A 26,994-nucleotide genomic window follows, 5' to 3' on the forward strand; every position below is an offset into this window, starting at 1 on the left:
CACTTGAAAACGTGTTACATTGACACTGTGGAGTGTGGACCCCAGTGGGGCACTTTAAAAGTGTTAAAATTAGCTCCAATAGAGTTAGAGTCCAAATTGAGTATGTCCATTTTTCTGTGTATAGTCTCTAAGGTTGCTCTAACGCTTTTCCTGTTTGGTTCAGTTAAATGAAACCGTTTGTTTCCTGGTGAGCTCTGGCTGATGTGAAACCAAAATAAAAACCCTCTCCTATTTGTGAAATCTGTTCAGATGTAGGAGCCGCATTTACGTTCATGTCCATGTAGTTAAATAACTCATTTTTGTTCTTTTTATTTGTGTTAAAAGCAAAGTGTTCTCCCTACAGGCCCTACAGGCCGCTCCTAAAAGTTGGTGTGAAGGGACGGGTTACGGAAGAAACCGCCTTTGACCTCGGAATCAGCCATGTGACTGCGGCGGATGGTGATAAGCATCATAAGGCATCCAAACAATCGCGACTCATGACTTTATGTTTTTTATTAGAATAAATAACAAGTAAGTGAACAACAAATTGCTCATGCTTTTCTGTTTGGAGGCAAGGCTGCGAGTCAGACAACTGGACCCGATCTCCCTGCGTGGTTAAAACAATAGGATGGGGGCCAAAGATATGGCCAAAAGGAACGAGATTTATCCGCAATCTGATTTAATCCATGTTAAAATTCGGTGATGGTGACGCATGGAGCAGTGCAGTGCGCTGGGGGCCACAAGGTTGGTTGAAATCCCGGCTGCCCCATGTCCCATGTCGAAGTTTCCCTGAGCAAGACACCTAAGCCCTAATTATATGCATGGGATATAATGCAATGTAAGTCGCTTTGGATAAAAGCGTCAGCTAAATAACATGTAATGTAATGTAATTAATCAATGTGTATAATCTATTCATGCAAATATGGATGTGTGTGTTACACATTTGAAAGATAGCACTTCTCGTCAAGATGGCATGTTCCTTCATTCTGTGAATACAACCGAAAGGATCGACTTCATGTCTATGCATGCTTCTTATGCTCTCCATAACTTCTTTACTTCTCCTGCACAAAAACTAACCCCACTCGCATCAAAACGTATTGCCCTCTATTGGTGCCTCCTATCTAGTGTTAGGAATTTAAGAAGTGCAACCCTAGCGGTGAGAAGTATGTTACATGTAGCAATGTTTAGTGTAGAATTGTAGTTTGTGTGATGTTAGATAGTAGATATTACATTTGTATGTTAAATGAAGTGAATGCATTATAGACAATAACAATTTATAGTCATGTAAATCATATAAATACTGTATTCATTAACATCCTGTCATGATGTAATGTCAAAACCTGGGGACGGAAGCTAATTGCCGTCCTTTATGGATTTCTCCCATCTTTCCCCCAAAGAGGGTCAGGTACTAGATAAGCAATTGGATGCAAAGTATTGCACCAGATAAACTGTGATAAACCATTAAGTACTGTGATCGTATATGTTGTGTTGTAATTGAAGTGTACTGGTTATAAGATGAAGACAAACTATGTATGCTATGTTATATTCACTCATTGAGGCATAAGCCAAATGTTTCTACATAGAATGCATTAGAATGTGAGGGAGAGATGAGACAGAGAGGGGGTTGAGGTTACTGGCAGTTTCACGCCTGCATGTGAAAAGAATGAACCGGGAGGAGATACTTTGAAGAAGGATCCAATGACATTCGAATGCAGCAGAAAGACGCCCCCCCCCCGGGAGTCTTTAAATTACCAAACGGAGAGAAGAACTGATAAGTCACCTTTCACTTGGTCGGAGAATTCTCAGTTTTACAAAATAAATTACTATTCACATTGTATTTCACTTTGTAAATTGTATTCCTTATCACTTTGTTTAGATATTAAATACTTTTTGATTTTTAAAGTTCGAGCAAGGTGACTCTTTTGACTCATCGTAGTGTGATCTCCGTCAAGGGGCTTCAGAACCCAACACTAGTGAATTTTGGCCTGCGGCTGTTTCAGGTGGATGCTGGTGATCTCGGAAGAGACAGAAAGCACATCGACCTCTCTTATCAACTAGGAAACGATGTGGAGAGATCCAGGCAATAGCCCAAAACAATACAACTTGATAATGCAAATAAATTAAGTCACCAAAAGGCCCTGGTTTCCACACGTGGGCATCAGTTTTATAAACTGCTCAAAAACTGCTTGTGCCCAACCCTCTGATCCCACAGCGGTCGGCCCAGAACATAACTGAACAGCCTGAGGCTCGTGCTCGCTCGCTGCTCGACGTTCACACCAGTCATCTGGGGGCTTGTGAAGGGGCTTTTCAACTGTCCTGTCTTTAACTGTTGGTCATTATTCATGACACAAGGGGGATTTGATGTTTAATAAATCCAATTATGCTAATCATCAGTTATTTCTGAATTATGTGACACCACATAACAAAGGTATACAAAGGAAGACATTAATGATGCTCGATGACAATCACTAAAACTGTCCAATCCCAAGTGTATGTCAGTCTGTATCTTTGCTTTACCTTTGTGAAAAGTCAGTGGGAAAATTACCAGGAATAAAATGCACCATCAACAGCACATTATATCAATATTATTCCTAGCTTTATTCTAACAAACAAACAAATGAGAACAAAGACAAGGCACCATGTTCAGTGTCCTCACCAAGATTCTGTGGAATGCAATGGATGTGGCAGAGAGACCTTTACCACTGGAAGATATTCAAAGGATGTGTGCTGAATACTAAGACGGCCGCTAGGTGAAATCAGCAAGGGAACTTGCCACCTGCATGGAAGCTGATGCAAAAAGGTATATTTAGCTGCAGCTCAATTGACATTTTGGTCCACGTAGGATGGGTCCTTCGTCGACCGCATAGGTTGAACCGAATGGTCCCTGAAATGAGACAGTCTAAGGGGGCACACCGCTGAGGATCTGCCTACCTACACTTTCCTCCAGAAACTCCAACAACCAATGCTAGGTCCCCACAGCAGTTGCATCCTAGTCTCAGTATTCAGTAGATTTTAGTTGAAAGGTACGTGAGCTTCCATTCAAATTCTGTTCCTGTGCTGACCGACTGGCTTCTAGCAGAGGTGGAAAGTAACGAATTACATTTACTCGCGTTACTGTAATTTTTTGTGTACTTCTATTTTTTAAAGTATTTTTTAAAATCTGTAATTTTACTTTTACTTAAGTATTTTTTGTTTGAAGTATTGTACTTTGCTACATTTTAAATCATATCCGTTACCTGAGTAAAAAAAAATATTGCGCCCAGGAAACTAAGATCACTGCACTGATTGAGTGATGAGAGGGAGAACGAACGCGCTTAACAGGAATAATGGAGACGGAGAAAACAGATGCAAACCCAACTGGAATCGAATGAAAATACGAAGTGTAGCCGCTAAACCGGAAGTACGTAGATTTTCACAGTAAGAATCGACGCAACCATCTGTAATGACAGCGGTTACCAGGGTAACAAGAGGAGAAGACAGTTTAAGGAGATCGCAGAGTAAACGGTCCGCCACTGGAGTGCATACGTCCCAACGTCAGCGAACTGTCGGTCGGACCCCCAGCGCGCTGAAATGAGTTTGACACCCCTGCTTTACTGAATCCACAATTCATGCCATATTTAGTGGTTTTAGTAATGTTTAAAATGTTTTATTAGATGATCTGCACTTTTTTTTGATTATTTTTGCTATTACACTAGATTGAGATTCATTTTCCCTTGTCTTTTTTTAACTACACTAGAATCCCGCACCCCACCCCGCTGTTAAAAAAGTAACTCAGTAACTTTTACTCTGAGTAGATTTTTAATGAGCTACTTTTTACTTATACTTGAGTAAATTTTTAGACTGGTAACTTTACTTGTACTTCGGTAAAATTGTACTTAAGTAACAGTACTTTTACTTGAGTACAAAATGTTGTTACTCTTTCCACCTCTGGCTTCTAGGTATATCCTCACAATGTCATGGCTTGATATTCCCTCAAACTCTCTAACTGCTTTTTACTTTCTTTTCCTCCTCATGTAAGCTCAAACGAAAAGGGCAGTACAATGCTGATATTTAAATAATTCGGGCGAATTCTCCAATTTGGGCCAATTGTCCAATAAGACTGGTCGGAATTTTAAAAAATCACAATCAATAATTTCATTATTTTATATATTTAAGTTAAAAAATATTGTTACATAAAATGCTGCCCAAAGAGTTGGGAGTGAGGTTATACTTGGCTTGGGACATTTTTTACTGTAGTGAGCTGTACAGCCTCGAGCCTTATTGAATTTAGTATCTGGCATGCCTCCATAAAGAGGCAAAGACCTTGAAGAGGAAGAAGTGAGTTGCGCGGTCTTGCTACTCGTGCTCATTAGGAAAATGAAGGAAAGGGGCGGAACAATGCATTGCCAACACTTGAGCATCTTGCTTCCCCTTATACAGCGAATGCACACATACATCTGTGGTCCCCCTAATGGATCCAAACATCAAAGAGCAGAGTTTCTCTCCTCTTATTCAATGCCCAGGGCTTGAGACCAGTCCTGCAATGTTTCCCCCTTTTAGCTTTGACCATCTAAGGCTCCCAACCCATTCAGGTATATTTGCTGTCAGCACTGTCTATCCCAAGAGACATTGAGTTTGTCTGCATGAATGTTTCATAAGGCACATAAATATGACGCATGCAGACTGGACATGTTTATTTGGTATTCACCAGCCTGTCTACGCAGACATGGGGTCGTTGGAAGGATCATGTAGAATCTTTCACACCTGACTGTACACAATCTGAATCCACATTATGTTGCATTACTCATAGGGAGACATTTTTTGGACGACTGGAAATGAGTCACAGGTTTCGGGTTGCTAAAAAGTTCATGCTGTTGAACCTCCTAAGATATCCTATATTTCCCTATGAATTAGAAAGCACCACTTGAAATTGAAGAGGGAAAACCATATATACCATTTTTCTTTCTTTTACCTTCAGCATACTCCCAACTCTTCAGCCAGCATATTACGATTATTAGAATGAAGGGATTTAGTATATTTTAGAATTAGTATGTTAAACCCTACAGAGTATTGCTTTCAATCCAATTCAAACGAAGTGGAGAATACAACATTTGCATCTTGTTGAAAAGCAAATTTGCAACTCTGACTGGAAAAAGTTCCACCCCAAAACAATAGCAAAGATGCGTGTGTGGTTTAACCCCCTCATCATTGCCCTTGTTCAGCACAGATACTGACTCAGTAGGCAATGATCCCTTGCCATGCGTATGTGACAGTGCTTTTGGGCAGCATGCACACCAGTAGTCTTCATTTCAATAGTGCATTTGACGTGGGGTGGTGGGGGCGTGAATGGGGGTGCATTTGCAAGGTGTAAATGGGTAATATGTGACACTGCCATACCATCTTACCCCCCTGGGCCAGCCGGCGCCCTGACTGAAAATTCACTGTTTTGGGTTTACCCTCATCTTTCTTCTCTTTGGTGGAGTTTTTCCTGTGCAAATGTGAGGATTTCATGACAGAGGATCTTGCATGTGTACAGACTGTAAAGCCCTCTGAGGAAAATTGGATTGGAGCTATTTTTTGTATTCAGTGATACAGACAACATGGAAAAGATTATTGTTTAAGAGAAACATGGTTCTCCTTATTATGTCTCCCACAGCTTTGCTGTCAGTCATGGCCTATTCCTGACTGAGTAGGTTGCAAAGTTATAAATTCTATCTGGCACAAACCGAGCAATTTGGTGATCTCCTGGTTTCACCTGTTAAGTGTAAGGTTTATTACAGTCCACTTGTTTACTTTGGCTCTCGGATTTTTCATACAGGGCATGGCAAAAAACTGAACAAGAGTGTGTGAGTGGGCAGTCAGTGAGAGCCTTTGGGACTTAATCGTACGGAGTAGCAAACCAAAACAATGAGCAGAGAGCAGCCTAAAGCTGAGGAGAGCTACAGAGGGAAAAATGTATTTTTTCTGAATAGTGATGATCAAACTTGAGTGTAACAATCAGGCCTGGCTGTTATTTTACTGTACTGTCTGTTTCACAAAAGAAATAACTGGGCAGTGCAGCCCAGAGAGTATTTCAGACCAGATTCATCCTCGACCAGTTTGCTATAAAACTTGCCCAGAAACGTAACAAGCTGAAAAATTGATGATATAGCGATCAAACATCCATACCCGCACCGTGGATCTACAGAAAAGCATTCTCCAAAGTAGTGATGTAAGAAGTGATCAATGAATTGACATAGATGTATTGTTATGCCAGAATGATCTTCTTTCTTTTAGTCTACAATATTCAACTCTGAGGCTGTTTTTTGGCCTGTGCTCACACGTGTTAGCTCAGTGTGTGGACAGTACACACGTAAAGTGTCGCAATTACTACTCAAGAGGAGGCTGTTGTAAATGCCTCACTCGGAGAAATGAGAGCAATCAAAATGTGGAAATTTTCCTAAATCCACCCCTGGCTGGCCCCACTGCCACTACCACTTTTTCGAATCATCTGATCCTATTGGATTTGACTAAACCCACGTGGAAATGATCAACAGTTTCTTTAGCCACCGATGAGCTACAGGTTTAGTAAAGGCGGCGTAAGCTGAAAGCGCTTTCTGCTGGTTACCCGTGGTGTTGATAGCGCAAGGTTTACTATACATACAAAAGGGGACCAAGTGGGTACCTTTCGTTCCTGTTTGAATACCTACACGTAGATACTACAGGCTTTGTAAGTCGTCAATGACAAACTTTCCTATATTATCTGTCCGTTCCGCTCCCAACACCTTGTCTCAGGGGGCGTCAGGATCTGCTATGCAGCTACCCGCAAGACTGACTTCATTTCCGCATTACCTGTCCAGCAATCGCTTGACCCCACTCTGAAGTCACTGAGACTTGGATCACACCGGACACACGACTCCCCCCTGGTGCTCTTACTTCGGCCTTCTCTTTCAGCCACACACCTGTCCGTCGTAACATTCGCTGCATCTCTCCCCCCTCTTTGGCCTCCTCTGTCTTATCAACCCAATCTTCAACTGACTCTTTCCACCTCATGCATTGTAACTTTTCAGTCCTCATTCTCTAACCCCAGAAAACTCTTTTCCATCTTTTCCATTACATTACATGTCATTTAGCTGACGCTTTTTTTCCACAACCTCCTTAATGCAGTCAGTCCCACCCCTCACTCCATCCTTCTACCAAGCAACTTGGTCTACTATTTTACCAAAGAGATGGATGACATACTCTCCTCATTTTCTAATCCTACCTCTGTAACTACATTTTCATCTACTTCATCTTCAAGCCCTTCACTTTCCTCTTTCACCCACTTGTTTGCCAACCAAGTTCTCACCTTGGTAACCTCCACCCGCCCAACCATCCCATGCCCCCTTGACCCCACCCCGTCTGACATTTTCCAGTCTATTGCTCCTGACCTTCTTCCTTTCCTCTCCCATCTTATCAACACTTCCCTTTCAACTAGCGGTTTCCCCAACTCTCTGAAGGACGCAAGAGTGAACCCTGCCCTAATGAAGCAGAGTCTCAATCCGTTTGAACTCAACAACTACAGGCCTGTCTCTCTCCTGCCCCATCATTCAAAAACTGTTTCTATGCATATATAAGTATTCATAGCTCAGTATCCTTGTGTGTTCTGTCATAGCATTGCAGACATACACTCACCGGCCACTTTATTAGGTACACCTGTCCAACTGCTCGTTAACACTTAATTTCTAAGCAGCCAATCACATGGCGGCAACTCAGTGCATTTAGGCATGTAGACATTGTCAAGACAATCTCCTGCAGTTCAAACCGAGCATCAGTACGGGGAAGAAAGGTGATTTGAGTGACTTTGAACGTGGCATGATTGTTGGTGCCAGAAGGGCTGGTCTGAGTATTTTAGAAACTGCTAATCTACTGGGATTTTCACGCACAACCATCTCTAGGGTTTACAGAGAATGGTCCGAAAAAGAAAAAACATCCAGTGAGCGGCAGTTCTGTGGGCGGAAATGCCTTGTTGATGCCAGAGGTCCGAGGAGAATGGCCAGACTGGTTCGAGCTGATAGAAGGGCAACAGTGACTCAAATAACCACCCGTTACAACCAAGGTGGGCATAAGAGCATCTCTGAACGCACAGTACGTCGAACTTTGAGGCAGATGGGCTACAGCAGCAGAAGACCACACCGGGTGCCACTCCTTTCAGCTAAGAACAGGAAACTGAGGCTACAATTTGCACAAGCTCATCGAAATTGGACAATAGAAGATTGGAAAAACGTTGCCTGGTCTGATGAGTCTCGATTTCTGCTGCGACATTCGGATGGTAGGGTCAGAATTTGGCGTCTACAACATGAAAGCATGGATCCATCCTGCCTTGTATCAACGGTTCAGGCTGGTGGTGGTGGTGTCATGGTGTGGGGAATATTTTCTTGGCACTCTTTGGGCCCCTTGGTACCAATTGAGCATCGTTGCAACGCCACAGCCTACCTGAGTATTGTTGCTGACCATGTCCATCCCTTTATGACCACAATGTACCCAACTTCTGATGGCTACTTTCAGCAGGATAATGCGCCATGTCATAAATCTGGAATCATCTCAGACTGGTTTCTTGAACATGACAATGAGTTCGCTGTACTCAAATGGCCTCCACAATCAACAGATCTCAATCCAATAGAGCATCTTTGGGATGTGGTGGAACGGGAGATTCGCATCATGGATGTGCAGCCGACAAATCTGCGGCAACTGTGTGATGCCATCATGTCAATATGGACCAAACTCCCTGAGGAATGCTTCCAGCACCTTGTTGAATCTATGCCACGAAGAATTGAGGCAGTTCTGAAGGCAAAAGGGGGTCCAACACGTTACTAGCATGGGGTACCTAATAAAGTGGCCGGTGAGTGTAAATTGAAAGGAGTATAGGGTTGTCCCAATACCAAAATTATGACTTCGATACTATACCTGCCAAAATATTACGATACCCGATACTTTCGATACGATACCACAAATAAGATACTGGAATATTAATCTAGGATAGTAATGAATAAAACATGTAAGGTTTCCTTTTTACCAGCCTGTTCCTGCCCAGCTTTTTGAACACTTAACAGATGGCATTCATATTAGTATGAGCCCACAGCACGATATTAATGAAAACGACATGGTAAAACATAATTAAAGGGCAATTTCTCCCCTTTATTGAAAAACAATGAAAATTGCATCTAGTGTGTATTATTTGGTACAATTTTGTGTGCATGAGTGAAATTGTAGGTCATTTTGCATACACACGCTTTTGCATGTTTTCACACGCACTCACGCCACACATGCGATTTATTACGCAAAAAAAACAATCCGCGCTGGTTCATCTCCAACCTCGCCGACGATAATGGCGTATCTGTGACGCTGCACGTTGACATGCTGGTTTGTCATAAACATAAAAAGTAAGCGGATTTCAACAGGTTTCACTAAGTTTAGCCGCTAGCAAGACGTCTCGTTAGAGATGTTAGCAGCTGGTTAAAACACGCTTGGACATTGATGCTACTGTTAAGTGCTCTCGCGTCAGCTTCTTTGAACGCTACGGCCGAGGGGGGGGGGGGGTGAACGCTACGTGCGCCAATAGTTTCAGATGCGCCATTTGCCGTCGGTGAGGTTGGAGATGAACCAGAGCAGATTGTGTTTTTAGTGTGAGCGTGTGTCACACAGGGAAACTGTGAGAGATTGCAGCCCTGTAGCTGTGTTAGCTAGCTTGACCACAACTTTCAAACATCAACAAGTGCAACACAAGACCAAGCAGACATCCTCTTTTACCCGGACATTACCTCTTTTTGAGACCAAAAAACTGCGTAAAATAATAAATACGCGGTATCTTTCTAGTACCGGTACACCGTGCAACATTAAAGGAGTAAGCATTCACTTTTGGTTTTACTCAGTTTGTCTAGACCAAGCCGATCACCAGTCTTCTTCTGAGGAAATTAGGAATTTGTTTTGCTTTAAACTAAATTCATATGTGAGATTATTTTGAAAATGCATTTTGTTCTAAAACCAGGCTTGCAATGTGAAATCATTATATATAATCATTTTCTGAGTTCAACATGTTCACAAATGTCTGTCTTCATAAATATTTATATATATTTGAAACCCACATTTCTAACATTCAAGTTTGCTGTCTTCTTTTTGCTGCTTTTCTTCTTTTGTTGGCGGATTAACTTAACTTCCTCGGAACGTTGGGCCAGTTTTCAGTTTTCTAACAGTGCAAAAGTGTATATTTGCACAAAGTCACAAATGTAGTGGACAGGATAAAAGAAAATAGGGACCCAGCATACCAGCATAGAAGTGGAATCCTAAAAAATACCTCATTTTAAAGGATATACTAGATAACCATAGCTTACCAAGGCGGTTTTGATTATTTAATTTTTTGATCTTATGTGGTTTTAATGGAAAAAAACGTTGCTTTCTTACTCACTGTTGTTTTTTACATGTATAAGATCACCGAGGTCAGAAGTGATTGTCGGACATAAACCTTGACTGCAGAAAACACACATTTCCATAGATGAGACCAAGCCCTGGTTTTGCCTTTTATATTTCTCTGGCCACTCGATTTTGATAAGGTTAGAAACAGTGTACCAGATGGAATAGCAGCCCCCGTGAATATTCTTCTTTCAGCTAAAGATTCAATTATAGGCATCATGTGACGGATATGTAGCTCGAAATAGATATGTGGGGGATCATCCAGATGAGGTTGGACTGTTGAATAAAAAAAACAAATAATCATAAGAAAGACAGGGGGAAACAATTGGCCTCTGTGGTGCTCCGTTGACGGGCTGTATGTGTTGTATTGCTTTTCCACGAATAGCTCAAAATCAAAGAGGGGCAACTGCCTCAGCTGTGCACCTGAAGAAGCTCTTGATTACAGCTTGTTAGGTTGAGTCTTGCTCAAAGTTTAAATAGGAAAGAAGAAGACGTGTCGCCCAATGTAATGTCTGTGTGCTGAGATGTGGATGGCATAATGATATTGGTACAGGGGATAACCTGTGGCTTTTGCCTAGATCTTTTTATGGGTTTTTATCAAGTAACCAACTAACCTTCCCCTACTAAGGTATGTTGCTGAATAAACAATCCCCCCAAAAATTAACTAATTTATCGCACAATTTGAAATTCATTAATCACAATTAATCCCGATTAATGATTGTTGTTTTTAAGGAATGTTTTTTTTTTCTTCTAAAGACTATATCTAAGTAATGAGTAATCACTTTAGAAAGCGTGTATTTTAGACACTGTTGTTTAATTGTTAATGTTATTTTAAAAACAGAACTACACACATTTGATGATATTGACGGCAGAATTCCACCAGGTGGAACATGTTGAACTAGCGACTCTTCCTGGTGTCATTGCACTTTGCTGTGCTCTCAACTCTCCATAATTTGATGGCTGTGTTTGAAGTGCCAACAATTTCTCGACATTTAGGCAGGACGTTTTACGGACACAGTGGTGGTCTTAGACTGGTAGTAAACAACGTTAAAATATATTGTCGCAGTAATCTTGGCCACATTAATCGCATAGATTAATGCCTTTATGATGACAGCTCTAGTCATTATCCATTTTTTTCTAGGGTTGGAGTTTAAACATTTTGTTTCGGCAATCGTGTCCCAAAAAACCACTCCATCTGCATTCCTCTCCCGGTTTTTAATGGGTAAAGCAGACATTAACGGACGAGCAGCAAAAAAAAGAATAATCATCAGTTAAAGTGTACTCTATCAATATAGAGTATGGTCCTCCTTTGAAAAACACCATGGCTCAGTGCCTTGGAGGAGTGCAAAACAGAGTCAGTGTCGTCAGCATGGCCTCCACACTATAGACATGGATGGCCAGTCATGTCTGAGGAGTGAAAATACATGAATAAATGGAGCACGGACAAGCCTCCACCTGTCAGAGTCCGAGATGTGCTCCCTGAAAGGCTCAGCGGCTAACATAGAGACATAGTATTCCTCTGGAAAAAATACAGAACCTTTTTCATCATAGAGAGATCTCTCAGATTAAATAGCAATACCTGTAGCTGGTAAACATAGCAAAGCATTGAGCAGTTGAATGAAAAGATACATTTATGCTAATGCGTGGTTTGGTCATAAACAGCCGTTTCTCGTGTAACAGTGTGATGTTCTGTTGGACCTCGTTACTTGAACATGTCTCTTGTTTTAATGAACGAGCTGAAATGTGTATATGATTAAGCAAATGTCTGCCAACATGGTCAGTGAATAAACTTTAAAAACCATGTCAATGTTATTTTAACAGCTTATTTGTGCTGCTTCCATGTGGAAAAAAAGAATGAATTCAAATGGCAGTTCTGTGTGTTCTTTATCTTCTGTACTGTTGCTTACTTATTGTGCTGATTTGAAACAACCAGAATGACCTTAGGATCTCATCAGGGTCTCTTTTCTCTCCTTCTCACAAGTGAAAGTACAACACTCACTTGTTTTCTTTCCCCAGATTTGGCCACGAACTCCTGAGACAAAAATAATGAACCACTCTGGCTTTTCTTCACTAGCCAGTGCATGCTGTTTTTTTCCCTTTTTTTGCAGTGTATAATCGGTGAGTGTGAGCCTGAGAACTGTAAAGTCTGTGGCACGTGCTTGGCACTCGGCAACATAGACCAGTGAACCAAAACAAGGGGGCTGAAAGGGAGGGAGATGATCAATGTTATGGAACCTGTGCTGTTTGTGACATGTTATTTAGTTATTGTTATTTAGTATTTACAGTATAAAGACATTTAAATTTGCTTAAAATGGTAAGAACCCAATATGTCATTAAGCTTTCTTAAAGCGAATCCACAGTTGCCTATTATGACTAGTATGACAATTTATCAGGATTTCCTAATTGCCAGGGCTCGGACTATTAACATAAATGAATGAGCCCCATACAAAATGTTCTCCATCGGGGTACTGTTCCCATTAACAGTGTGACTTTACATAAAATGGGAGGAGGAGACAATAATAGAGGGATGATTCTACAATTCCTGGATGTATTCGGCCATGAACCGCATTGGTGGACACATGTCTATTCTTATTGAGCAAATAGTCATTATCCCTACCACAGATAAAGAAAAAAAATCCAATCGTAACTCAGTCAAGCTTCGCCTGCTTGTTTACAACTTGTTTACAACTTGTTTATCTGTACTTTTGTATTCAGTGTTTGGGATTAGCTTTTCTCAAAGCGCTTTAACACTAAATGAGTTCAAAAACTCACTCTTCCTGATATTCCTCTTTAAGCATGAGCTTCATGTGTGAGCTGGTCACTGTTTCAATGCACAAGTGTCCCTCTCAGAATCCACAATATATGTTTCAATCAGTGATATAATCAAGCAACCATTAGGTGGGACATTTCAAGGTTGAACACAAAATGAGAAAGAAAATAGCTCCCAATACCCAAGAAGACAGACTAGATGTAATATGGAGAAGAGCTTCTTCCATGATTATTTCTCTTAAGTGATTATTATATGTTCGCATTCTTTTATACACAATGTGCAAAAAATCCCACATGCACCCTGGATCCACACAGTTCCCACTTTCCTTTTTGATAATCTCTCCATGTCCTTTTTTATTGGGCAGGTATACAGTATTTTAGTATTATTCCGTATGTATCAACCAAGGCTTTTTTCAGTGCAGGACTGCCCCCTGGTGGTTGTAACGAGACATTACAGCAATTTCCCCTGCAGCTCTAAAACACAGTGCACAATGTGTGCTTGTGTTGCTGCAGTGAAATGTACACGTGATTAAAGTTCAACTATGTCAGAAGGGAGGTTATGTGAAGAATATTTTGGGATGCATCATGTAGATCAAGCTCTGACACACTATCTCTGGGAATAATAGATTAACATTAATTAACATTAAAACATTAATTGAATCATAACAACAAAAGTGTAAAAATAAGCTAATGAAATGAAAATGTATAAATCTCCCTAAAATTATTATGAAATGTCCTAAAAACGTACATTTATAACTGTCCCCCTGTGGTTTCATGCCTTGAGCATGTTCGGTTCTTCAAAGCCAATTCAAACAAAACTAAATGTAAAGTTAGTTTATAATTAAACCACAAAACACCAAAAGGAGCAAAGCAAGTTCAGTTTATTTGTGTATTTATTCTCAACTTTGACTTAGAAAGTGATAAATCAGATTCATAACTTATCTTCAATCCATTTCTGTTTATTTAAAAAAATAAACGACCTATACCTACAAACTTGATGAGATATCAGATTAGATGTCATATTAGGCTGCATTCGGACAAGCCGACGGAGTGGGAGAGCCAAAACGCAGCCAAAGTGACGCAAACGGTCAATGAATGACGAGCAGCCTCAGGAGGATGCAGCCGACCAAATGAGACACAGCTACCGGTCTGTCAACCCTTTCAACGTTATTAGCAGTGTTAGAGCACGTAACTGTGGGCCACCAGCACGCCGCCGCCATTCCGGGTTGGGAAAACGCATGCAAATTTAGCGTGCGCTCTTGACAGAGTAATTGAGAATCTACTTTTGAGTTGAAGAGCACATGAGGGAAATTTAATGTCAAACAGCTTCAAGTGAAAGTCAGCTAATTGAGATGCCGCAGGGAAGAAAACTGTCCAAACCTCTGCCTCCGGCGTCCATTCACCTGTGAGAGCATGCTAATGTGGAGATGAGGGCAATGTTTCTGCCACTTTCCAGTGACACCTCAAGGCAAGTGATACAAGGGACGTTCAAAAATTTAACCAGCCCCAAGGCTTTTATAGAGATCCTTTGTTTATGACTCATAGAAAGGCTGTTGGATGCCTAACAAACCTCCATGTACAGCAGAGGACAGCTGTTTTTCTTCTTCTAGCTTCAAGACAGACATAGTCATGGAGTTTGGATCTGCTTGTGCATATTGAAATCTTTTGTTCCGGCTGGTTAAATGAAACTTTTAAATAAAAACTTTTAAAAGATATACATGTATACTTGTTTCTCACACACCCTAAGTACCTGTACCTTCAAATGCATGTAATCCTGAGCCACGGTAGACGATGAGATCTTGGGGCAAGTTGGTTTTAGGGTGGCCTTGTCTACAAAATGAATGCATTGTCAGGTGACAGCTGTGTCTGTGTGAGTCAACTTTGACTTATTTGTCTTTCGAAAGTCTACTTTCATAAGACATCATACAAACAGATGTGTGAGAATACAATTACAGTTAAAATACTCCATTTCTATTGTTCTTTCACAAAGTTAATCACGCAATAGTGTCAAGAAAGAAAGACACACAGAAACTTTGAATGCTGTCCGTTACTGTTGTTGGGACCTCCACCATGTGGATGGAACAAAGCGAGTTGGAAGTTGGTCCGACACGGGCCTACATGTTCAACAGCCTGATTGGAGTGATAAACCCCCCAGTTTTACATGTGCTTGTCGAACATAAGACTGTCCACCAACATGAACCTGCAGAAGGAAGAGATTATTGCGATCGAGTGTCTTTTATAGCACTTTATGTAGCAAATGCAATCAAAGACACCAATTTTATATGTCCAACACAAACTCCACATGGGACATTAAACATGAAGGATGCGCTACATACAATGCAACATTTGTCCCACTTTCCTTAGTTTTGATTTAAGGTTACTCATTCATCTACTTCAAAAGAGAGAAGAAGGGGCACACTGCATAGCAGGCTTCATTTCATGCAAACCCATTTAGACAGAAAGGGAAACACGGTCCCCCCTGCGGTTTCATTCCATCTGCATGTTCACTTCTTCAAAGCCAATTGAGACTCATGCATATCTGCATCCTATGGAGGCTCTCTTTAGTAGGATTAGCATAATAAGGCAGCACTGTAGCACATTAAGCGACGTTTTTTCTGGCTCTTTCTTCACATGCACCTCAGATCTTGTCTATCACTCGCAAAGCCGGATGACCGCCCTCCGTCATCACACTCTGCGGGACATCTAACAGGAGAGAACATGCAAAAGGTGCCGGGTTTTATTTTTCCGACACGGACAGTTGCGCACAGCAAGCCTGCAAACCATAGTGTAATTACATGTAGAGGCAGAGAAACTGCAAGGATTAAGGGTGTCAAATGCAGGTGCAGTGAAGGACAAAGCGGTATATAGTGAAGGGAGAACACCGATGTTATGTGGAGGGTCGCACACCGCCGACGGAGTCTTCGCCTAATCAATATTGTTTATGAGAGTGTGTGTGTGTTTTCTGTGTGTGAGGCAGATAAGGAAAGATAGAAATATAGGACACTGAATATCTGCGGTGCACCTGAAGGTTGATGGCACATTTGGAAATGAGACCATTCGTGCCGCTCCATAGATACAGACGTGTTCATGAATCTCACTAGGTTTAGAGAACTCAATCTCTGATCCCAAAGTAGATAACTTTAACAAGAATACAATCTTAAGTCCTTACAGTTTGTTTTAATCAGTTTGCAATAGAATATACAGTCAACCTCTCGAAGAGAACGTTGTACGTTGTTTCTTTTAAATTCTAGTCTTTGCTTTGAAATTCACACTATATTATTGATACTTTTCAGATTTAAAAAAAAAATGTCATTTAAATAATCCATTTAACAGGATTTTCTGTAAGCTCTCCCAATAGCTGCTTAAAAAAATCTTCCAAACCCTCTATTCCACATCTGCCCTTTTTTATATCAGGAATCAGGAAACGTTTATTTCCATAATATGTCAGACATACAGGGAATTTGACTTGGCGGTTGGTGCATTAGGGCAGACACTACGACAATGGACAACCGACAAGGTAGTGCAGGAATAAGAATATAAAAATATGATAAAATATAGTGGAATATATGCTATGGCTTAGTAAGCGCAAGCTATGGGTTAGTTAAGTTAAGAAATAAAGATACGAGGGCTGGACGCTGTACCGGTACTAGAAAGGTACCGCAGTACCCTTACGTTTAAAACGGTACGGTTCTGACTATTTTTAGTACCGGTACTTTATTAAAATAACTGCACTCAGAGCGCACTCCGTGTTCCGCCCCCTGTCCGGCTGCCTGCAGGCATTGACTGGGTGGGCGGGGCTACCAGCTCACATGCAACAGGCTGCCATCACTCACAGAGTCATCTCAGGGGAGCTGTTGCCGACCGTCCTCGGCTTGTTGAAATAAAAGATGCCAGATGTGAGATCTGGAAATACTTTAGGTACGAAGTATTAATTATTTTACGCATTTTTTTGGTCTCAAAAAGAGGAAACGTCTGTGTAAAATAGGATGTCTGCTTGGTCTTGTGTTGCATTTGCTGATGTTTGACTGTTAGGAAAGTTGTTGTCAAACTAGCCAACACAGCTACAGGGATGCAATTTCTCACAGTTTCCCCGTGTGACACACGCTTTTGCGTGAGTGCGTGTAAAAACATGCAAAAGCATGTGTGTCACACGAGGAAACCGTGAGAGATGGCAGCCCTGTAGCTGTGTTAGTTGGCTTGACAACAACTTTCATAACAGTCAAACATCAAGCAAGTGCAATAAGACCAAGCAAGACAGCAAATAAGTTACTCTATAGTCCAGCAGAAATATATACATGCAAAAAAACCTACAATTTCACTCATGTGGGCCTATGTGATCATAAGGTCAGAATGCACACAAAATTGTACAAAATAATACACATTAGATGCAATTTTCATTGTCGTTTTTTCAATAAAGGGGAGAAATTGCCCTTTAATTATGTGTCCATTTTTAATGTACCCAATCCACATAGCTTTAGTTTTTTTTCCACCTCAAACACATCTGTAAAATTATGTTCAGTTCAGTTAAATTTTATTTATATAGAATGTTTAAAAACAACCTTGGTTGACCAAAGTGCTACAAGCTCCAAAAGCAGCGAGACAATAAAACACAGACAGAGCACAATGTACAATACAAAATAACTGACAGAAAAAGAATAAGGTCAATAAGGTCAAGATATCAAAGCTCAACTTGAAGTAAAAGCCAATGAATTATAGTGGGTCTTAACCATGGACTTGAACGTTGCAATGGTCTGAGCTGTTCTTACATGGATCGGTGAACTATTCCAGAGGTTTGGAGCAGCCACTGGAAAGGCTCGGTCACCTCTGGTATGTAATTCATACTTATGGAAATAACTATGTAGTCATATAGTCATATAGATACGGACAATAGGCCTACATAGCTGTGTATAATCAATGCTTTTTTAGCTGAGGCAACATAGGGCTGAGGGAACATAGGTCTGAGGGAACATAGGGCTGAGGGAACATGATGCTGAGGAAACATAGGGCTGAGGGAACATGGTGCTGACCTTAGTTCACTTTGATCCAGATTTAATGGAGATGTGAGGCACGAATACACAGTCCGCACCACGTCCCTAAGAGAGTTCTCTCCTGCTGCCACCACTTCTGACACAGATTCACACACAACAATATGTGATATATCTAGCATGCAGTCAAGGGAAGTGCATCTGCTTATGGATTGAGATATATGACTCCCCAGATTACGATCCCACCCCTCAGGTAAAATCTGGAGTCAGCCACTCTCTTTCCCTGAGAGCCTCTGGAGCTCTGGATGAAACTGACTGCTTGATGATCCAGCTTTGTTCTAATTCATGCTACTTCTCCATTTGAAAAGTTGCCTTTCAATGTGTCTCGTTTTTTTCTCTCTTCACCTTTTACTCTAAAGGTTCAGTTCTAGACATGATTCTTGTCCTCCTGCTTTATCACCTTTTTACTAGCTGAAGCTAACTTTTCTATGGAGTAGTGGAAGACAAAATAATTGACAATAAAGTCACTCATGCGATTTTCACACAAATACTTAAAAACTTTAATTTATATGTACAGTGTATTGAATGGCAGGGATTCAGAAGGTATGAATGCAGTACTAAGCACTAAGTTTGTTATTCAGCATTAGTCTCACTCACATGAACTTAGGAATTAATACATTTCTTAAGGAATGCAAATGCAGTGTTGTATTGACCTTACATTACCCTAATTGCATTTCTTAATCTGGAAAGCGCAACATTTCATGAATGCTGAGAATAAATAATTTGTTTGGGGAAAAATGTTTCAGGGACCCAGTTTTGATAGTTGGTGGGTTTCTCAAGGATGTTGCTTGTTGTTCGAACAATGTGCCTAATGTGAAAATCTTATTCCACAGGGCTTACTTTTAACACCTCTTAACTTGTATCAATTTGAAGGGGAAGATACTGTATGTATATGCAATGTATACTAATCATTTTTTGGTGAGGCCCTTGAGAGTGGCCTCATTTCCAGCTCAACAAAATCCAAATGATTAAAAATTATTGGTTGAAAATATTATTTTTGTTTGAATATTGAGTAACCGTGTTTTGTAAGAATTTCCCATTATGGGATTATAACATGTCGGAAAGCAATAGTTTTAAACGTTTCTTTTATGAATCTCCAGCGGAATTAGTCAATATCTTTGCGCATGCATTTAGTCAAAATAAACTTTAATTGGTTAATTCTAAAAAATATCATTGTCTGGGTTTTAAATAAATGATCGAGGTGGGGTTGACTTCCCCTTTTACATAGGACAAGAACAGCAATGCCAAAGATAAGGTTTGAAATAATGACAAACAAAAAGACAGACACATGACAGTTGTAGGGTATTTTGTGGTAGGCAATCAGGACATTCTACATCTGGGGTGAACATCAATCTTCTAAAAAATGTTCCCTTCATTGGTATTTGAATGGTGGTGGAGAATACATTGCTCCAGAATTTCCTGTTGGTCCTAAACTGTTCGATGGAGCATCAAGGCATGCTGAACTGGTCACTCCACATGCTTGTCACGGCGTGTTCACATGCAAAATATTTTGTCTGTTTGAATCTATATCTAGAGTTTTTTTTCTTGAGAAATGTAGCAAACGCACTCTGGTGTAGATCCAAACAGCATGCAGTCTCGAAATGGTTCTTTTGGGTCCTCACTACAGCGACTTCCAGTGAGGTTTCAGCGCATCATCTGACCCAAATTACAGGAGGTGAACAACGCCGGCGAATATGGGAATCTATCCGTTCTTCCTTGGGACGACACAGGTTAACAAAATGTTTGAACTTGAACTTCTGATGACAGAATGTTAAGTTGACAATTTGTCCTGCCGGTTGCTAGTCTTGTGACTCATTTTTCAATCACTAGTGACATGAGTTGCTAGTCAATTGGGAGGTCAATGATTCATAAGTCAGTCAAGTTTTTGTCATCTATGCTCTTTTCTAAAACCCAACTGGTTTTGTTGCTGAAATGGAAGACACCATGCAGTTATCAAGTCAACAGTCCATTCTCCTACAAAAGCAAGCAACAGGTGCCAACTGTTACATGCATACAATATGTGTGACAGTGTGCCTGGTTACACCGGTGTTCGCTTAGAATCAACTCTAGTCCACAAGCAAACCCTCTAAGAATAAGCAGTATAGTGGTAAGATGACTGTCTGACCAAGTGACATGTGACACTGAATCCATCCAAGTCAAGACTTAATGGGTATTTATCACATTTTCACCCACTCTTATCTCCCAGAGTTGCTACTCCACTTTAGCAAAATCTCCTGCATTGTCATTCATCAGAAATCTTCCTAAACGTCTCTGAAGCATGAAGAGAAACACACCATGTGATTGACAGTAAGAGGTGCTGTCCTGTTGAATGCGTGTATGATTGCTAAGTTTGGTTCACAGGTTTTCCAGACGGGGCATTGCAAAGCGCTCAATTATGTTTTCACGCCTCACTGACTGCTTTTAAAGAGCAGAAGACCGATGGATATGGTATATTGGCAGCTTTAAGCATGTCATTATTTATTGTATTCACCTGTGAGAAAAGCAAAAGAAAAGAATATTGGGAAAGCAATACAATCCAAAGGAATAACGGCGGGTGCAAATAAAAACTGTGGGTTTAAAGGCAAAACAAGGGGTTGACCATGTGCTGCACTCAGTCATGTGTTTCATCACCGTAGCAGCCAAGTACAAGTGATCATATCTACACTGATACTAGAGGTAGAGAGAACTTTGTATTAAACATGGTAGCAATTTGCCCCTGTCAAAACAGGAAGGAGATCTGTGTGAATGTGCAAATCTCAAAGGAGCTGTAATCTGGTAACATACTGCCACAGTGTGAGTGTCAAAGGGTTTTGCTTAGTAGCTAACTCTTACATTAAATTATGTAAAACTCAATTTTTCAGTCAGGATATATGCGGAGAGAGAGAGAGAGAGAGAGAGAGAGAGAGAGAGAGAGAGAGAGAGAGGGGGAGAGAGAGAGGGAGACTTTTTATTAAAAAATGAACGTCCGAAAGCAATGTACAGTAGGAATAGGCATGTGCTTATGAATAGGAATGTTTAGAGAACTATGCAGCAGATGCTACACCGATGCAAGTCACTCTATTTAGGGAGAAGTAATAACAGGAAGTGACAGATGCCTCTAACAGTAGCAGCAAAAAAATGCAATAACCCGACCCACCCTCTGTAGAAAACTGGACTGAAATCGTTGAAGAAATCCAGGACATGGAAAAGTTGACTTTCCATCTTAGATTAAGAGGAGGTACATACACAGCAAAGTGGGCGGATGGATCATATATATGGCAAAACCAGAGACAGATGCAGATAACCTAACTTACCTAGTTGGCCAGGTCTGTGTCTGTGTTTTCTCATATATATATATATATTTTGAGTTGTTCAATATCTTCACAAATAAAACTACCACACTTAACCAAGATGCGATCTTATGCATGTTATCCTTAGACTAAAAAAGGTTTTAACAAGAACAACAGAATAAAATTCCTACAATCCAATCGTAAGTATTTATTTACTTTCATTTTGTATTACCTATATAGGCAATGGTTTATGTGCTTTGTGTGTTTTCTCGTGCCAGGTGCATGACTTTTTCTTGTTTTGTTTTCTCTTTTTTTTCTACCCCGGGAATAATATAGGATTATCTCGTCTCATCTTTTCTTATCATTTCCTTATTTAAAGTCAAATGTAGTTTAGATGGGATAAAAATTGAATAGATGAACATCCCGCTGTATTGAAGAAGTAGGGTCACCTTTATTCAATTGGACATCTTTTTGCCACCTCCAGTTGTCGCCTATTAATAACAAATACATTTCTGAGGAAGATGACCATTAGGCAACTGTTACTAACATATTTACCGTGTCACCTCAAATGGTGAGGATTTGCTCACAACTGGTTTACATTTGACCAAAAAAAGGCCTAAATACAAATTGATGTTACCGGAGTTACATCATGGATAACCCTATTTTGACACTCTTCATGCCAGGCAACACATAGTCATCATGCAATGATCAGAGCACTCCACACCTTCACAATGATGCCATCTATCAGCATTATATCCCTGCCTTTCACCTGTCTTCTTAGCTTTGCGCTCCCTCAAAGTCATGCAGTGGAAGCTGCTGTGGAACTGCAATCACAATCATCTGCTTTCAGAGCCAGATTGGCTCTCCAGCTGTTTTACCCTCGTTACAACTCTTTCATAGGGCACCGACACCAAAAGACCAGAGCAATATTAAAACGAACACTGCTATAATTTGGTTTGACACTTTACTCAAAAGAGCTCCTTGAACGTCATCGGAGTGGAAATTATGCAAAAGTATTATTTAAATTGAGACTGTTCAGATTCATCTGATGACAAGAACTGCACTTGTATCCTTGGATGGTTGGTTCTTTTCCAATTACAATGGCTCCAGGAAATCTAGCAAGCTTATATGTATATGTTTATACCAATGGTACAGCTGTCAGGGGTTAAGTCAGAGCTGAACCAATTTCAAGATTTTTTCTCATGACATCATCAAATAGAGGACAGCAAATGAAAAAAAAGCTGATACTGGATTCGTCCTGCTGTCTGCAGGCACTAGTCTTACAATGGTAATTTAAATCCTTTCTTGCATCCGTCAAAAAAACAATTCATATATTTAAAATGAAGAAGCACTGCCACTCCTCAAACACTATGAAGCACTGGCAAAATTATAGACTTTCGCTAAAGGTGAAAGCACTTTAGTTTTAAAACAGTCTCGTTATCTTGTCAGTTATGTAGAAAAAAACAGAAAGTTCCCAGTCTGTTCTGGATCTATTTAACATGTGTTATTTTTGGATTTAGCGACGTCCTAAACTTTCCAAAATACCTTCAACAAAGATCTCTTGCTTGTTTCATGCATCGGTGGGGTTTGCTTTCTGGTACAGCAACAATAATAAATCTGTCAGGGATTTCACAGTCGATTGATCGTCTGGGCATCTCCTTGAGAACTTGGAATGGTGTAAAAGATTTCTGTCCATATTTTGGTTTTAATGTCTCGTTGCCCTGAACTCCTCTGCGTGGAGTTAGGCGACAAGAATCCCAAATGCTCTCCTATCTATCCCGCAGCGGGAACTCATGTAACGCCCAGGTCTCTCTCTGGAGGGCCCTTATGTGCTGAGGGAATTTACCCTAAAGGCTGGTGCATGGTTCTGCAACTACAGCTGCGTCAGTACGCGCAGTTGTGTCGACGGACTCGTTTCAATTCATGGTTATAGAAGGCTTGCCCGTGTTGCAAAGCAATTCACCGGCAGAACAATAGTTAGAGTAACATTTTTTGTTGAAGATGACCTAGAAAGTGACATCTTTGTGTGTGGAAGTCGTTGGTTTGTTAATTCATTTATCAGACACTTTTGTGCCCCCTGCATCGCCACTGCTGCAAAAGCTCTTCAATCTCATCCATTCTCTCTTCAAAAATCGTCCTTTTAAAAGTATTGGTATTATGCAATGAACCTGGAAATGTGCGACTCCGGAAAGGATGTAGTTAGCAGACCAATCACAGCCTTGTGCCGCTTGCAAGGGGCACGCAAGAAGCACGTTTCTCTGACAACGCAGAATCATGAAACTAGGCTTAAATTACACTATGGGATGTACGTATCGTTTCTTCTTTCTTTTCTGAGATAATTGTATCTCTCCCAAGCTGCAGAAATTGCTACTGTAATTCTTGCTTACAGCGGATGTTCCTTCTCTTTCTAAACTGGACATAGCAGAGCAAAAGTAACGAGAAAGAACAGGTGACAAAACATAACAATATCGCCAAGCCAAACCTTTACCAACCGTGCTGTGAGCACAAGGCAAACCCCCACTGTGTTAAAACACCACGTGTTCCTCTTATCTGCGCTGTTCCCCACAAGCAGATGCATTCCAATCCAGCCCCAAAGTACTTTTCTATCCTGGCGACATACCGCTTTTGATCAAAATATTCCTGCCGGGGAAACGGGGCAAAGTGTGATAACTACTCAGTAAAAGCCGCGGGACCATGACTGTGGTTAGCAAAGCACGGAGACGAGGACTGACCTTAAGAAGCTCTTTCTTAGCTAGTATAGTCCACTGGCCGCAGAGGACTCTCTAGACGAGGGGGCTTGAATAAGTCAATCGTGATTGAGCAGTCAATCACAAAGGCATTGCGGGTAGATCACATGCCTTTCAAAATGAGATGTTATCATCCATCCTCCCTATGGCTTGGACCGACCAACGGGGCACCCCGTCTGAGATAACCTCTTTCCTAACAAACGGATCACTTTGATACTTTGACTCAGATTCGAGATTTGACTTCCACTCAGCTTTGTGGTCTCTCTCTTTCCACTGCTTTTCTGTATGGTCTCTGCCTTCTTTTCAGCAAAGACAAAAAGTATGCCAAACTCTGTTTTCAAAGATTGACACGTTGGCAAAAAATAATTGCATCTGTTTGATTTTTGTTGTTGTTTTAAAAGCTTAGGAGGAAAATGGGCGTCAGATGTTCAATTCAATTCAATTCAATTCATTTTATTTTGTATAGCCCAAAATCGCAAATTACAAATTTGCCTCAGAGGGCTTTACAGTCTGTACACATGCAAGATGTAAGAATGAAAAGAATGTATCTGGTCCCGACTACCTCTGTCAAGGTTAAATGGAGTGATGAAATTCACCGTCTTGGTTTAGCCTATGAAGCTCTGTGTTGTTTTGTCTCTGTTTAGAAAAACAAATTGTTCCCCTCACAACTTCAGCTTAATGTATAAACTGGAGGAGGCATGGAAGTTAACAATGGTTCAGCCCCCAGCAATGAATGATCGTTTATTTCTCTCTCTAAGCCCATGGGGGCAATGTTATAATTGTCCTCATTTCCCATTTTCTGCAGATGTTTTAATGGCTACACAATGCTGGATGTAATGAGACACACGGAATCCAGCAAATAGCCAAGTTGATTGACATTAACTATTTTCCTCAGAGAAAACCACTATTTATGTTGCTCTAGAAGTAGTCAGTTGGCTGGTCTGTTGGTCCATTAGTCTGATCATTTCAGTCCTTCGTAGACATTTGTAGAACATAGAGTGGGGACTGATCACATTGCATTGTTTCCCCTACCATTAAATTGAGGGGGCCAATTGCCTGATCACAACAGGTTATTAGAGGTAACCGTTTGCTATAGAACAGGTCTGTGCCTTCTTTTTTCATCAAACAAATATCTTAAGTTATTAATATTAATACATTAATTATTAATTAATATCTTAATATTAAGTTATTTTTCTTATCTACACAACGGCATGTTTGTATGTACGCGGTTGTGCGTACATACGAGTTTCGCCCATTTGCGCGGAGACAAAACTAACATCCAGTCACAACATTCGTGACTGTCTGTGTATTGTAGAAGCTAATATAGCAATATGGAGAAACCCATTCGCTTAATTTAAGGGAAACTTTGCAGATCTTTGCAGAACGTTTGGCAAAGTTTTGCTCTTCTTCCTGATCCCAAGGCAAGGGATGGAGGTGTTTGTGTGAAGTCAAAGGTCCTTGGTAGCTCCGTATCGTAGGCCCGCATTTTAGGACTCTAACTGAATGCAAAAGGATTTGATTTAAATCCCTCCCCTAACTAGACTGTATCCTGATTCACTTGGAAATTCGTCGCAGTGCAGAAGGTAAAGACACTCGTACCTCCGTTTAACTGTGACTTTAACAGAGCTCATACATTTTCTTTTATAACAAATATGTATTCTCAAGAATGTGAAACCTCAGTTGAGTTGAGATGCTACTATTGGATTACAGAACTGTGTCAAATTGAAATGCACCAGTTGAAAACTTAAAAACTGCTGCTTTTAGATGACTGTTAACCCATTGTGATTGATGTGGAGGCCCCTCCAGGCCAAAATGCCATTTTCATGAAACCATGCTGCCCTTCTCACACATTCAACAGCAGAGTTTCCTAGTGGTGCTATACAAAGTTAAACCTTTAGCGTCTTTACTTTCACTCTTGTTGCTGGACCGAACCTTAGAAGTATTTTCAATATTCAACACATATTCAACACATATAGCCAAGCAAGTCCATTCCTCCTGTTTCCCCTAAAGAAATACATTTCATGTTGATATTGTTGTCAAATATTATTATTATGCATGGCCACACGTCCACAGTGCAACTCATACATCAATAAATAATCAAATAAAGTATGTGCACTCCAGAGAGAGAGAGAGAGAGAGAGAGAGAGAGAAAGAGCTTCCTCCTTCACGTATGTCCTTGTCCCTCAAAGAGTTCTGTTCCTCAAACAAGACAAAATTCTGTTGAAGTTAAGTCAAGGTCACACAAACAGCAACTCATGCGGCGCGCATTGTCGGGCAGTTAAATGAGACACATTCCAGCAGAGGAGACACCCGGTGATGCACGCAGAAAAGCCCGCGACCAAAGCCGCGCTCTTCTTACCTTTTCGTCGCTGGAGTACCGCCGGCTGTGCTGCGCTGCTCCCGCGCTTTGGTTCATGATTCAGCACCGCGGACAGCTCCGGTCCGGAAGGGGGAAAAAAACGATCCCAGGGACCGAAACCGAACGAAATGCTGGTATTCGTTCAGAGCTGTTTACTGGTGCGGCCGTCTTCTCGGTGACACGCGCGGGTTCTCAGCCAATGACGCGGCGCGCGTAAAGAGAGGTGCTGCGCCAGATGTAGGGCGCGAGCAGTTTATTCAGCTGACAACCAAGTGAGCTCGCGTTGACCCAGAGGCATCATAATATTCTGCACCAACAAATATGTTTTGTGTATGTGGACAGTTGCTGACACCAGAGGGAATTTTCTATCATATGGCATAAAACTGAAAGCCTCTCCTAAATGGTTTTTCTTAGCTTTG

At 40.9% G+C, this 26,994-nt stretch overlaps 1 protein-coding gene across 1 annotated transcript in view; it reads right to left on the reverse strand.

The window, feature by feature from the left end:
* Window positions 1–26,767, reverse strand: part of LOC119228321 (inactive dipeptidyl peptidase 10-like) — a 94,542-nt gene extending 67,775 nt beyond the window's left edge. Inside the window, exon 1 of the mRNA XM_037487686.2 lies at window positions 26,576–26,767. Coding sequence (XP_037343583.2) covers window positions 26,576–26,632 — 57 coding nt within the window. The 5' untranslated portion in view covers window positions 26,633–26,767. The remainder of the gene's footprint in view (window positions 1–26,575) is intronic.
* Window positions 26,768–26,994: the final 227 nt, after the last annotated feature.

This window comes from Pungitius pungitius, chromosome 10 (genome assembly GCF_949316345.1).
Source record: "Pungitius pungitius chromosome 10, fPunPun2.1, whole genome shotgun sequence".
Classification (NCBI taxonomy): Eukaryota; Metazoa; Chordata; class Actinopteri; order Perciformes; family Gasterosteidae; genus Pungitius; species Pungitius pungitius.